The 13,567-nt window shown below is 44.8% G+C and overlaps 1 protein-coding gene across 1 annotated transcript in view; it reads left to right on the plus strand.

Moving 5' to 3' along the window:
- The window catches only part of NACC1 (nucleus accumbens associated 1), a 59,381-nt gene that overhangs the window by 23,037 nt on the left and 22,777 nt on the right, over nucleotides 1-13,567 (plus strand). Inside the window, exons 2-4 of the mRNA XM_086961894.1 lie at nucleotides 2,901-3,796; nucleotides 6,869-7,045; nucleotides 8,226-8,331. Of these exons, the coding sequence (XP_086818020.1) occupies nucleotides 2,929-3,796; nucleotides 6,869-7,045; nucleotides 8,226-8,331 (1,151 nt within the window). The 5' untranslated portion in view covers nucleotides 2,901-2,928. The remainder of the gene's footprint in view (nucleotides 1-2,900; nucleotides 3,797-6,868; nucleotides 7,046-8,225; nucleotides 8,332-13,567) is intronic.

The raw sequence follows: 13,567 nt of genomic DNA on the forward strand, positions 1-13,567 counted from the left end.
ACGTCATTGTCTACTGAAGATTTGGGAGCCTAATGACTTAAGTAACTCGATGCAGGACTGGACAACGCTAGGTATTGTGTATGCTAAGCGAAACGTGGCCAAGGCCTGGGGGTCCCCCGTGGTACCGGTGCTCAGGGACTGGAGCACGGATATGGACTCGGCGATGGTTGCCGGAAAGGCGGTTTATTTAAATCTGAAATGTCCGAGTAAATGGGGAAAAATCTGGGGAGCCTGAAACGAATACAGGGGATATATTTGCGAGCCACCTCAGATGGAAAGTGGAACTGATTCGGAATGAAGGGGAGGGAGGAGGGGAAGGTCCGGGAAGGGAGGGTTTCAGATTAACAGGCACTGTGGTTGTACTGATGATGCTTTGTTGGGGTCTAATGATGAGTCAACTAAATGTCCTTTTCTAACTGTGAGCGATTGTTGTGTACGATGTAAACCCTGAAACAATGTCCAATGTTTGCTTATCTTAACAATAAAAATTGTTTAAAGAATCTAACGTCGCATGAAGTTATGAGAGAGGTTAGTACAGTGTATAAAATTACACAGCGTTGCTGCCCAGTCAAATTATTGTGGAAACGTGTAACCAGGGCTACAAGGAAAGTAGGGCCAACCACAGACTTGTCACCTAATACAATCTATTTCAGTGAAAACTTGCTTACAGATTCCACTGTAAAGTTATGCTTTACAATGCAAAATTCGAATAAAAATATTTAATAAAAAAGAATGCAGTTAGAAGTATCTTATCCACTAGTCTGCTTACATGTGCACTAACAGTGTTGTGAGTTTCATGCATGGCCCATTGTATTTTTCCCTATGTTAGCCTAATGGTGCTCGTTATAGGCCTCATTTTCTTTTGCACACTTTACTATATAAACAGGCTGTCTTTTGTTCCATATTGTACTTTTACACGGAACCTGCATATGTCTTCGTGTTCTGATCTTTTCCTGGGATTTGGTCTGAACGTCATAGACAAGGTCAAACAACAATGTCCCTTGTTGTTCTTTCTGGCCAGGGTACCTAGACATAATACAGAAATGCAGCTGTTATTTATGTGCACACATGTCTTGTCATATACATGAGCACAGCAGCCAAAAACACACACATGGAATGAGACTTCAGAGGCAAGATTACTGCGTCTGCTGAGATGTAGAGCGTCCCTCTGGTATGCTAAGGGGTCCATCAAAAATACCTGAGATCTTTAATATATAACCATTTATCTTCATTAGCAGGGAAGGAGACTTTAGTAGGTTACTCTGTCCGATATTATGAAAGGCTTTTAATGGTATACGGTTATTAACCATGCTACCAATATTTTTAGTATGCATTTGTTCTCTAATTGTGGCACAAATACTGCATTTCAGAGCATAATAGTTTCAATAAATATTCTAAACTTCCTTTGCATCTCCTGGTTATCTTATTGTGGGCAAATACGAGTGAGAGAGCAAAGGGGTGTGTCTTATTACCGCAATTCCTGAGAGGGTTGAGAGTTGTGTTATTGGGTGCCAATTCACTTGTTTCTCTGGTGAGGTTAGGAGGGCAAGTGTGGCACTATAACTAGCCAGGCTCTGTCTAATGGATCCTGAGGTGGTATGGTGGTTCCGTGTCTACATACTGATGTTCTATGGTCCCAAGTACAGTTCTGTTCCAAACATGATCCCTGCAACAGTACAGTGCCACTGGGACATATAACAGTCATTATGCAAGTAATTTGCTTTGTGGATAGAGGCACCGCTCACAATACATATCATGTGGATTGTGCAGACCTTACTTATTAAAGAGGTGAAATATATCATTTGTGCTAATGCATGTTGTTGCTGCTTGACAATGTAACATGTAGTATGGGTCATGAACATCGCCCTGTAGTAGATAGATAGTATTACAGAATGAGTACATTCTGTTTCTTTTGGTACTGTTAAAAACTATGCTGAGCTGTTAACCACTAGAAACATTTTCTGCAAACGAGGTAGGTGTGATTGATGCCACCTACACTACTGTTCCTAGAGTCATTACATGGCTGTTAACCTATTTACAGATTCTTCTAGGTTCAGCTCTCAGCTTCCACTTCTCAAATATTTTCTGCCATTTGTCCTCTGATTCCCCAATGCCCACCACAACTCACAATTGGCATAGCCTTTCCAGATGTGGTAGTCTGGTATGATATTGTGGGTGGCTACTCTGACTCCTTGAGAAATGTATTTCGCCTTGCTTCACCCAGTGCTTAATTTGATCAAATAAATAAATGCCTATAAGCGACAGGGGCCAAAAGGTTTCTTAGGAGTCCGCTGCTAAATTCTCTGGTCGCAGATTATCAAGTTTGCCTGGTTTTGATTCAACATCAAGCCTCTTTATTTCACCATCATACACTTGCAATCCCTTTTATCTCTTGCGTGTTCTTTCTCATCTCTGATTTCTCAGCTTGTCACTGTTTTCCTTTTATTCTCTTCTTTTCTTCCCATTCTGTTGCACAGGATCAAAGTCTGATGATGGAAATAAGCTCCAGTCTCAGAAACGAGTACCGGTGCCCATCTTCTGCAATTACCAGCATGAAAAAACACACTTGTCTTGACATTCTCTTAAGTAAACATTCCTCCAAGCTACTCTGTTCTGTGATCAGTGGGAAACAAAACAGTGATTTTTGTACGTTTGAGTTCTAGCTGCATATTTTGGCAATCTTCTTCCAAGAGATCTTGAAAGTATTTTCTTCTCTTGGCTCAGCTTCTGTCTAATAGATCAGAAGGTTTGAGAACAAATATTGAGGTTTTTTTCCCCTGAAGCAGCCATTGGGTTCTAAGGAGACATGGGGTTGGTGTAAGTTTCTTCTTATGTGGTAAGGGCATGTCTAATTATTATTCTCTTTCTTTTCCCTTTTCCCTTACCCCTTCCCTCTCCAGCTCCGAGGCTGTCTCTCGTGAGGCCACCATGGCTCAGACACTTCAGATGGAAATACCCAACTTCGGTAACAGCATCCTTGAGTGTCTGAATGAGCAGCGTCTGCAGGGTCTATACTGTGATGTGTCTGTGGTGGTGAAGGGCCATGCCTTCAAGGCCCACCGAGCTGTGTTGGCAGCCAGCAGTTCCTACTTCCGGGACATTTTCAACAGCAGTAAGAGCGCGGTGGTGGAGCTACCAGCCGCAGTGCAGCCTCAGTCCTTCCAGCAGATTTTGACCTTCTGTTACACCGGCCGCCTCAGCATGAATGTTGGGGACCAGTTCCTGCTGATGTACACAGCTGGCTTCCTTCAGATCCAGGAGATCATGGAGAAGGGCACAGAGTTCTTCCTGAAGGTCAGTTCCCCTAGCTGTGACTCCCAGGGATTGCACGGAGAGGAAACTCCCTGTTCAGAGCCACAGAGTCCTGTAGCTCAGACTTCCACACGGACCTCTAGCACTACCCCCTTACCCTTAGTGTCCCGTGTCAAGACTGAGCAGCAGGAGACTTCAGACTCTGTCCAGTGCACACCTGTGGCAAAGCGGCTGTGGGACAGTGGACAGAAGGAGGGCAATGGAAACCGGAAAATGCCCCGCTTTTCCCAGGAGCCGGCCAGTGGAAATCGGCAGACGGTGGCAGCAGCGGCATCTGTGGCTGCCCCAGCAGCTGGCAGTGGGCCAAGCACATCGGATAGGACGAGCCCTGGTACCTCCAGTGCCTACACAAGTGACAGTCCCAGCTCGTACCACAACGAGGAGGATGAGGAGGAAGACATAGCAGAGGAAGGTACAGACGAGCAGTACCGGCAGATCTGTAACATGTACACAATGTACAGTATGATGAACGTGAACCAGGCAGGTAAGGCAAACCGTGCCGGGCACTGGCATGTTACACAGTGGGGACTGTAGGAGGACCAAGCTTATCCCCATTAAGAAGGGTCATTGTGAGTACACTGTGGAATAGTGGGCTTTGTGATTAAATGCTGCTTTGGTGTATGGTTGGAGTTGGGTGAGGGGTGTTGATGGTTTGTGGGACCACTGTTGTGCAGCAAGCACAACTGTTTCTGGATTATTGTCATAAAATATAGTAAGTGCTTGTTCAGAATCGTAAAGTTGTATTTTCAGTTTAGCATTTAAATGTCAGTTATTCAAGAAACTCTGCATGCAGTTACCACTCGAGATATGTTGTATCCTCTCGGTCAGTTCATGCATGGACCCAACTCATCCAATCACCGAAACATGATTATTTCAATGTGGGATGCTACTGGTGTAAGCAAGAAAGAATAATTCCATATGCCCCTTCACCCAAAACATGGCGCATCTGATCACTTGCAAGCCAACATTTGTCTGGACAGATAATCACCATGATCATCATTGATGGTCAGTCGATCCCCCTGCATGCTTCGGCTGGTGCAGTAGCCCAATACATTACCTCTTTTGACATATAATTATAATAAGAGACCAAGTGCATGTGCTCCAGTCTTTTGCGAGTTGACACTTTTGGGTTCTCACCCTGGACGATATGGTTCCACCCACCAACATGTTGGTGCTTTTTAACAAGTCATCCAAGATAATTTGTCAAAGAAATGCTGCATCTTCACCAGTCCTTCAAGACGCATTTCAGATTTTTCCTCCAAAAAGTTCTCCAAGGAGTGATGTACCTCAATAAATGAAGATCTGATGCTTTTGCTTCAATCGCTAGACTTGAAGCAATTGAACTTATCTTTCAAGTTCTGGCATATCTCAACAAATCCCTTAAAAGCTGACGCAACTGTTTTGATAATCAAAGACCAGACCAATCTCCACAAATGATTCACTATTTGAAGGATCTGCTTTAATAATCCAAGACTTGAGGAGTCTCAGTGATTTCTTTTGAGATAGTATGCATCTGCTCTGATAATCAGTGACTGGATGCCTCTCTACACATCTCAATGTATTCAATGCAGCCATATGGGCAAATCTACTAACCTGCAAATAGCTATAAAAACATGGCGTTTAAAACAACATGACAAGAAATATGAAGACCAAACAAAGGTTGCTATTTACCATATTAACTGATTTCACCCAATTCCACAATCAATCCCATGTTCTCAAACCTGCCAGGAGTAGTTTTGAAATGGTAGTTTAACCTAGTATTAAAATATTTGGAAGAAACTGTGGTTGTGTTTGGGAGCTTTTACTTGGTTGGCACTTGTGCCTGTTTTTAATTTTTGTTGTCTTGTTTTAATGTAACCTCTCTGTCATTGATATGACACACCTCATTTCATAATCAAAATCCAACTTGGTACTTGCCTTCCAATATAGCAAACAAATTATCTGATATCCTGACCCTCCAAGACACAATGACACTAATGTAACACTCCAATACTTGGTACATTTGGACAGTTTCCCCCAGACCTAACTCATCTGGTCTGATTGTCCAAGATGTGATGCACCAAGCCAAATCAGCTGCTTAGATCTGATGAAACTCTTCTCTTAATGCAAGGCCTGAAACATTTGTCCAACCACCTTACCTGATATGATTTTTCAAGACATGAAACACCTGCTCTGATGATCCAAGGCAAGATGCTTATGGGTAGAATCTCCAAGAATGGATGCTGCTAGTCGGAGATCAAAAGCATGATGCAGCTTGACGACTTCTGTCGAACTGACACATCCAGGTCCATAAGTCAATGCATTACCTTGTCTGAAATGTAAGGTTCATATAAGATCATTGTAGAAATGTGTTTACCTTTATCATATTCTAGTTTTGCACCCAGATACTCACTCGTTGGCTCTGGGACTGCAGATCACTCCAAGGCATGCCATTTTAACTGTCAGGCAACTTCTACTGATCTCTACTGTTTTCCCATAGTTTTGTTATCCGTGTATTGTTTATTTTACCCGTAGATCCCACTTGTATGACAGCCCCAACAATAGGGATGCTCATCTTTTCTATGCCAGTTTCCTCCAACACTAAGAGTTTTTTTTGGAGTTCTGGTCTTCTGCCTTTTGCGTGACTGTGTGTAGTACACTACATCCCTCCCCTTTCCAAAAGACCTGGCTGCTTGGTTCTACGTTGGCGATAGTTCCTCTCCATTCTCTGACTCTTACGCAGTTCTCTTCACTGCAAGTGCACAACTATACCCCTTTCTGTCATGCAGTTGCAGTACTCCACATCAACCTGATGCCAACTTCAATAAAAAGATCTGTATCCAAAACCTAAACATATTCTGTCTGTATGTGATTTAAGCAATAGATCAGTCAGGAGGTCTAAAGTACTGCTTTCTGCACCACCACTTCTTCAGCCATGGAAGGACACCAAATATAAGTAGATGCTCCTATCGGGCATACTCTGAGATGCAGACCTGGTGCCTGGTGGGTTGGTGTTGGAGGATCTTGCATATGTCTATATTTACATAGATGAAAACCAGATGCAGGCAGATTGCCTGTCAGCTAATGGGTACAATGGTTGATGATTTAGCCTCAATATGGGCACTGCTATGCCAGTGGAGGCATGCAGGCTGAGTGCCCACTGGAGTAGGTGCTCCATGAGGAAAGGGGGTCCTTCCAGTGAAGTGGTGAATAGCAGGGTGGAAAATCAATCTTTTGAGAAAGTTAAAACATTGAAACACGAAAAGTATTATTATTCCACAAGACTAAGTACCAGTATGCATCTTCCTCATGCAGTACAACAATTCAGGGAATGACCCTGAAAGATGGGTAGATGTAGCAGCTCCAAGTTGATCCTAGTAATACATTCCATTCACGATCTTCGCAGGCGTCATGGTCACAAACAGGAGTCCGAGCATTACTCTTGACTGGATTCTAGTTTTGAAGTAATTCGCTGACTGGTTCTGTGTTTCATTGGAGTGGGGTGCATGGAAATAATGTCCCCTTGATAATGCATACCCCATCCCTAATAATCCCTTCTTGTTCTCTTTAACCACAGCAGAGAAAGTGGAGGCCTTGCCAGAGCAGAGTTCCGGTTCTGACTCCAGGAATCGAATACGGGTCCGGCAAGACTTGGCCTCTCTGCCGGCAGAGCTCATTAGCCAGATTGGGAACCGGTGCCACCCGAAACTGTATGAGGAGGGAGATCCTGCTGAGAAACTTGAGCTTGTTATAGGTATGTACCGGATATGTGGCATTACCATTTGGGGCTGGTGGAAACTGGGGTGCAGAGTTAGACTTCTGTTTTTATTAATATATAGCTTATAGATGTGCCAAAAAATGAAAGGGTAAAGAATCTCCTTCTCCTGTCTCACTGAGCTTTACTTAGAAAGTATTTTTGGCTTTCCTCTATAATTGATTGGCCTTAGTTTTTTTTGCCTCTGTTCGTCTTTACCGGCAAAATCCTAGGCACATGTTAATCAAAATATAATGTGTACATACCAACCTCATGATCAAGCACTGCCAAGTTCAGACCACATTGTTTTTTACCTGTCTTTTCTAAAAGCTAACATTGCATATAAAGATAGGGTGCGGCCTCGACAGAAGTTAAACTGCCTTGGTAGGCAGGTCGGGATGCATGGGCAAGAGCGGGGAATACTTCCCAACAGCTGCAAAATGGGTAGCAACAGTGATGGCTAAACACCAACCTCTGCAGACAGCACGAGGCTGGTTTGCCTTGCAGCCAGAGAGCTACAGCACAGGCATCAGAGGTGAAAGCGTCCCTCGTGCACAGTGCATGATGGGTGCAGCACGAGCAGCATCAGTGGAAGGAAACACATGGATACTGCTGATAGGAGGAGTCCAGGTTTACTATGGAACCAGGACCGCTACACTACCAGCATCGCTGATGAAGCTTCGCTTGCACCCAGAACCGGTGCAAAAGGGCAAGCTTCACGTACATCCTGATCTCACACACTTGACATTAGTTCGCTAGTACAGTTCAACCAGAACAGCTACAGCCCAGGAATGAAGGGTAAAAGTTTCACTCCAGCAGAACAGTGCAGTATTGGTAGCTGTGCAAACTGCAGAGGATCAGTCCAGGCTTACCCCGGAACCAAAGTCGCAACATCATTGGGGTGCAGGTGAAACGCCCTTTGTTTATGCCTAAAAGATGCAGCACGAGTAGTAACCTTCACACTGTGCACATGGGCACGCATGCTTGCAGCAGCTCAGGTACACAATACAGCCACAACAGCGACTGCACATGGATCAAAGGCAAAATCTTCACTCTCACCTAGAACAGGTACATCATAGCAGCAGTGCAAGCTTTCTAAAACATGCAGAAACGATGCTTTTGGCTGGAGGAATAGGCTGAATAACTGTATTGATCAGTAACCACCTGCTTATTCCAATAGGTACCAATGTGTTTATCACACGTGCTCAACTGATGAATTGCCATGTCAGCGCAGGAACACGTCACAAGGTGCTCCTGAGGCGACTCCTGGCATCGTTTTTTGATCGGTAGGTATTTTTGGTTCCATTTTTTCCTACCATCCTCATGCAACATGTTCTGTTTGTTCACATGCCTGTTGGAAAAATAACTGTGTTTGTTTCCCATTCTTAGGTCATATCGCTTTGTAGAATTAAAATGCCTTTACCTATCTTTTTCTGTGTGTCCAGAACCTTTTACTAGTGGTAATGACTGACCGCCTCAGGCCTTCTTAGATGGGTACTTCGGTCGGGAAGTTTACATTGAAGGCCAGATTTCATGAAAATAACACTATTCCTCCTTGTTCTGCTGTAATTCATCAGTGTGCCAATGATCAGTAAATGGAGATGTGTATTATGAGTACCGACAACAGTATTTGTTGCAATTCTAGACTGCTACTTGCCATGCCATTGGACATCTGTTTCATTCTCTGTGAATGAATAAGAGTATGTATAGCCCCATTTCCCCACCTGCCAGTGCTTTTATCCCTGTACACACTGCAGGGAAGTGCAGACAGTCGGTCGCGGAGACTGTTGTAAATATTTAGACAAACATGCAGTACTGGGACTCCTAGTAAAATAAATCTCCAGGACTAGCATCATCCTGCCCTTCCTTTTTACCAAGCAGCCGGCTAATTCCCAGAAATGAATCTGTGATTCCCTTCTCGTTAATCTCGCTGCTTCTTCAGAAAAGCCTCTCTTTAATCTCTGCACTGAGCGTAAAAAAACAAAAACATTCTTGTCTCTTTCGTGATACATGCAATTTGGGAATCTCCTCATGCGAATATGCCTAGTTATGGCATGTAATGGTTTTGAGTAACCAAACAATACATTTTTCGTTCATTCATAGTCACGGCACGGGCTACAACCCCCTCACTGAGAGGGAGGAGCTCAGGAATGTTTTGTATGGAGAAAAGGTATACTAAACACCACTATGATGAGTTCAAGGTCAGTGGGGACCGCAGCACAAAGAAATAGTATGCAAGAGTAAAACTAGCTCCAGAGTACGTAATATAGCCATATAGCCTGCCATAGCGGCCTGTACCGGCTATTAAACGCCGCTCCAGTGTTAAAGGGAGTGGGACTTTAATAGCTGGTATAGCCCAGCTACGAAGGGCTATAAGGCGATTAAAAGATTCTGCCACTAGAGGGCAGAATGTTCTAACAAATTAAACAAAGGCCTCTCGGAGCCCAAGGGAATGAAATCCCCTTGGGCTCCGAGAGGCCTTTGTTTAAATAACATTGGAATGTTGCTCTGCAGGCCTTTACCGGCCCGTAGAAGCACAGAGCACTCCACTATCTTCAATGGAGTGCTCCACATTCCAATGTTCTAATATAACTTTATTTGAACGCCTCTGGGCCAGGATTAAAAATAGGGCACTAGCAGGAGGAGCATATACCCGCAGTTAGTGTCAATAGGTGGTGGGCATGTTTCAGCCTAGTCACCCTCACATAGAGATGTAGCAGCTTTCAGCTTCAGGACCAACTAGAGCTTCTGCTCAAGAAAATGTATTATGTTAATAATCAAAAAAGTTACATTTATACAAAACCATCCAGTGCTCCTAAGTCCGTCTTAGATTTTTAGAGGGATTCACTGGTGGTCCCAGTTAGTGGTGGGAAACGAGCCTCACCTCAACTTGGTATGTTGCTCAGGAAAAATCACCGCCCTGTTCTCAGGCAGCCAGGACACAGCGCACTCACCGGGGTGCAGCGTTGCTGGCGGAAGGGACCGCTTGCAGCCAGGAACCAGGAACCAGGAAGGAGCCGCGGCGCTCTCTGCCAACGAGCGCCGCCGCCGTCCAGCTGGGTAAAAACTACATCCCCCAGAGTTCCTAGCGGGAGGAAGGAGCGGACCACGTTTTGGCGCCAGGCGGCGCATAAAGCCCAGGACTTCCCCCGGCAGAGCGGGGGACACAGCGCACTCACCGGGGTGCAGCGTTGCTGGCGGAAGGGACCGCTTGCAGCCAGGAACCAGGAAGGAGCCGCGGCGCTCTCTGCCAACGAGCGCCGCCGCCGTCCAGCTGGGTAAAAACTACATCCCCCAGAGTTCCTAGCGGGAGGAAGGAGCGGACCACGTTTTGGCGCCAGGCGGCGCATAAAGCCCAAGACTTCCCCCCGCGACGCGGGAGCGCGCGGGAGCAGCCCGGGAGAAGGGCGGGACAGTCTACGGCAGTCCACGGCAAGACTAGGCAGGGCTGGGCCACCCACCGTACATTTCCTGCTAATATGGGTAAGCGGAAAAGCGGAGCTACCGCTGATGATGGTGGGAAAAAGGCTAAAGTGGCAAAACAATCTGACTCCATCTTGTCCTACCTTACTTCTGCGGTGGGGGCTTTAACTAAAGAAATCGCCACAGCACAACAAGAACTGGGTATATTAGCTAAGTCCCCTTCCTCATCTTTATTACACGAAGCACAAGCCATTCCTTTGGAGCCTGATGTCATTAGAACGAAACCCACAACTGCCACTGTTTCCACTTTACCACAAGCTTGTGCATCCCAAACTTTGCTTCCCACTGTGATTCCGGACCCATTGGGAAATTCAAAATCGTCCTCGAAAAAACGTAAGAAGAGGGAGGTCCCTCCTCGAGTCAGTCATGGGAGGGATGAGTCCCTGAAGGACCTTATTGAGGCTCTTTTTGAGGAACGGATTGAACCCCTTTTAGTGGGAATTGCAAAGGACATAGTAGATACTATGAACACATGTCTCGAAGGCTTGCTAAAAAAATGTGTGTTGATAGATGATATAGCAAAACAACTTGATAGCTTGTCTTTTGGCGATTAAAAGGTCGTAGAATGTCACAGAACACAGCAGTTACCTTTACCACTTCTTGAGGCCACTCCCGAGCCCATGGAATCAGATACTGTAGGTCTACAGGTCCCCCAACCACCCTTACCTATCACCCGACAGGAGGTCCCCTCAACATCAGGGGAAACTAGTTACTTGGGAAGTAAGATTCATCTAAATCTGCCCCCCGCGGTAGTACCCTATGTAGCTGTTTTCCTAGGGGTGCCCCCGTTAAGGCAAGGCGAGGAGGAGTCAACTCCCGCACTTGTAGGAAAAGCAAAAAAATGGTGCGATGATCTAAGTAGTGGTGATTCAAACACATCCTCTAGCATCATAGCTGCGAGAAGGGTAGGATGGGTGGGAAAACGGGCTAAAAATGTGAAAGGTGACTGTGTGGTGATAAATTTTAATAATGACCATTGCCCGATTACCCTGTTCTGGGATGGATCAGACATTAAGGAAAACGACAGTCTCAGGGCGGTTCCATTAGGTTTCTTTTATTCCCCACAGCCCCACTTCAACTCACATAGGTTGGCCCCCCCAAATATGGTCCCAGCAGCTAATGGGTGGCAAACTGTAACTAGGAAAGCGAGTCGAAATTCATCTACGTACCATAACACAGGTCCTATTATGGACCTGGTTAATCGCTTTAATCCCTTAAGTGATTTGAATATAAACGATTGACTACCTACACCTTTAACATCACCCATAATAGCCAAGCCTGAGAGGGTAACTTCCCTACCATGCACATTCATGACCTGGAATGTTGCAGGAATAAGAGCTAAAAGATCGGACCCTACATGGATACAATACATTTCTAAACATAAGGTTATAGCTCTGCAAGAAACGTGGGACACTTCACTTTCCTTTTCCCTAGATGGCTTCCTAAGTTTCCTAATACCTGCTAGTTCTAGTAACGCGGGGAGAGCAAAAGGGGGGCTTATCACATTTTTTTCCTTAGATTTAGCAGGAACTTTTAATCTATTGAATTCAGGTTCCCCAAACATCCTAGCAATAGAATGGATAGTCTCCCCGAGCTGTATTATATTAGTAATTAATTTTTATAACGCCTGGGGTGGACCAAATGAATTTGAACACTCGCATTGCTTGGTGAACTTGATAAACAAATACAGTCAAAATTCACATACTCCTTTCGAAATTCTTTTAATGGGTGATTTTAATAGCCACAAATGTCAATTGCCCTGTCAACCATTAGACACAGACTACCCTGCTGGAGTCTGTATTCCTCACTTTGAACACACCAAAATGGGGGAGTCACTTGACTTATTGTGTGCCAATTTTAATATATATGAATCATACAAAACTGCTACTAATGAGAAGGTCCCCACCTTTAAAGGTACAACTAAGGGGTCGATAATTGACTACATATTCATGTCCGTAGGCTTAATTTTAAAGACAAGAGACTATAAAGTTACTGTCTCACCCCATAGCGATCATAACCCTCTGTCAACTGAAATACACTGGAGTGACTTATGGCGCAGACAGGTGGACCAACCCCGGGTTTGCGCCATGGCGGTGCCCAGTGATCAGGGCAGACGGCTCAGATGGGGTATGGCCATGGAGGAAAGGTTTATGGAAACCTTACTCCCTAAAATTGAGGGACCGATAGAAACTTGTCTAGATCAAACTGCCTTGAACCTTCAGGTTGTCACTGCTTTTAATTATATTTGTGCACAAACCGCCAGGGATCTTACAAAACCTAAATCCAAGTACCCCACAAAGCCCCACAAATGGTTTGATAGCAAATGCTCAAGGACACATAGAGAATTGAAACTGGCCCTTAAGGCCAAGGATAGGGATAAAGAATTAATTTCTCATCTGAGACGGGCCTATAAAGCCAACGTGAGGGCAAGGAAAAATGAAATTAAAAATAATGCATGGAATGATCTACTTAATGTAGATGTTCTAAAAAATAGTAAACAGTTCTGGGAAATCATTAATCACTCCTTTTTTTCAGGGGAAAACAATCTGAATACAGATTGTGTAATTCCCGACGAGAGATGGGTACGGCATTTTAGCAATATTTATGAGGGTGAACCATCAAACTGCCCAAGTATTACTGAGGTGGTCCACTGTGCAGCCACAGTGGTGTTTACGGAAGAGGAGGTCCTTAAAGCCATTATGGATACCACAAAAAACAAGGCTCCAGGCCCTGATGGTGTCCCGGCAGACTTTTTTAAATATTGCCCAGTACTCTGGAGCAAAGTACTGACCAGAGTGTTTAGAGCAGCAACCGAAGGATCCCTACCTCAAACTTGGGCAACATCCATAATAGTTCCCATCTTCAAGAAGGGAAACCGGGAGGACCCCGGGTGCTATCGCCCAATCTCCCTTATCGACTCCACTTTTAAAATCCTAGGTAGAGTCCTTTTGGTTCAACTAAGGGAAAATTTAGAACTGAACGGGGGACTCTCGAACATTCAATACGGCTTTCGTGAGAATAGGGGGACGTTGGAACAAT

This window comes from Lissotriton vulgaris, chromosome 1_1 (genome assembly GCF_964263255.1).
Source record: "Lissotriton vulgaris chromosome 1_1, aLisVul1.2, whole genome shotgun sequence".
Taxonomy (NCBI): Eukaryota; Metazoa; Chordata; class Amphibia; order Caudata; family Salamandridae; genus Lissotriton; species Lissotriton vulgaris.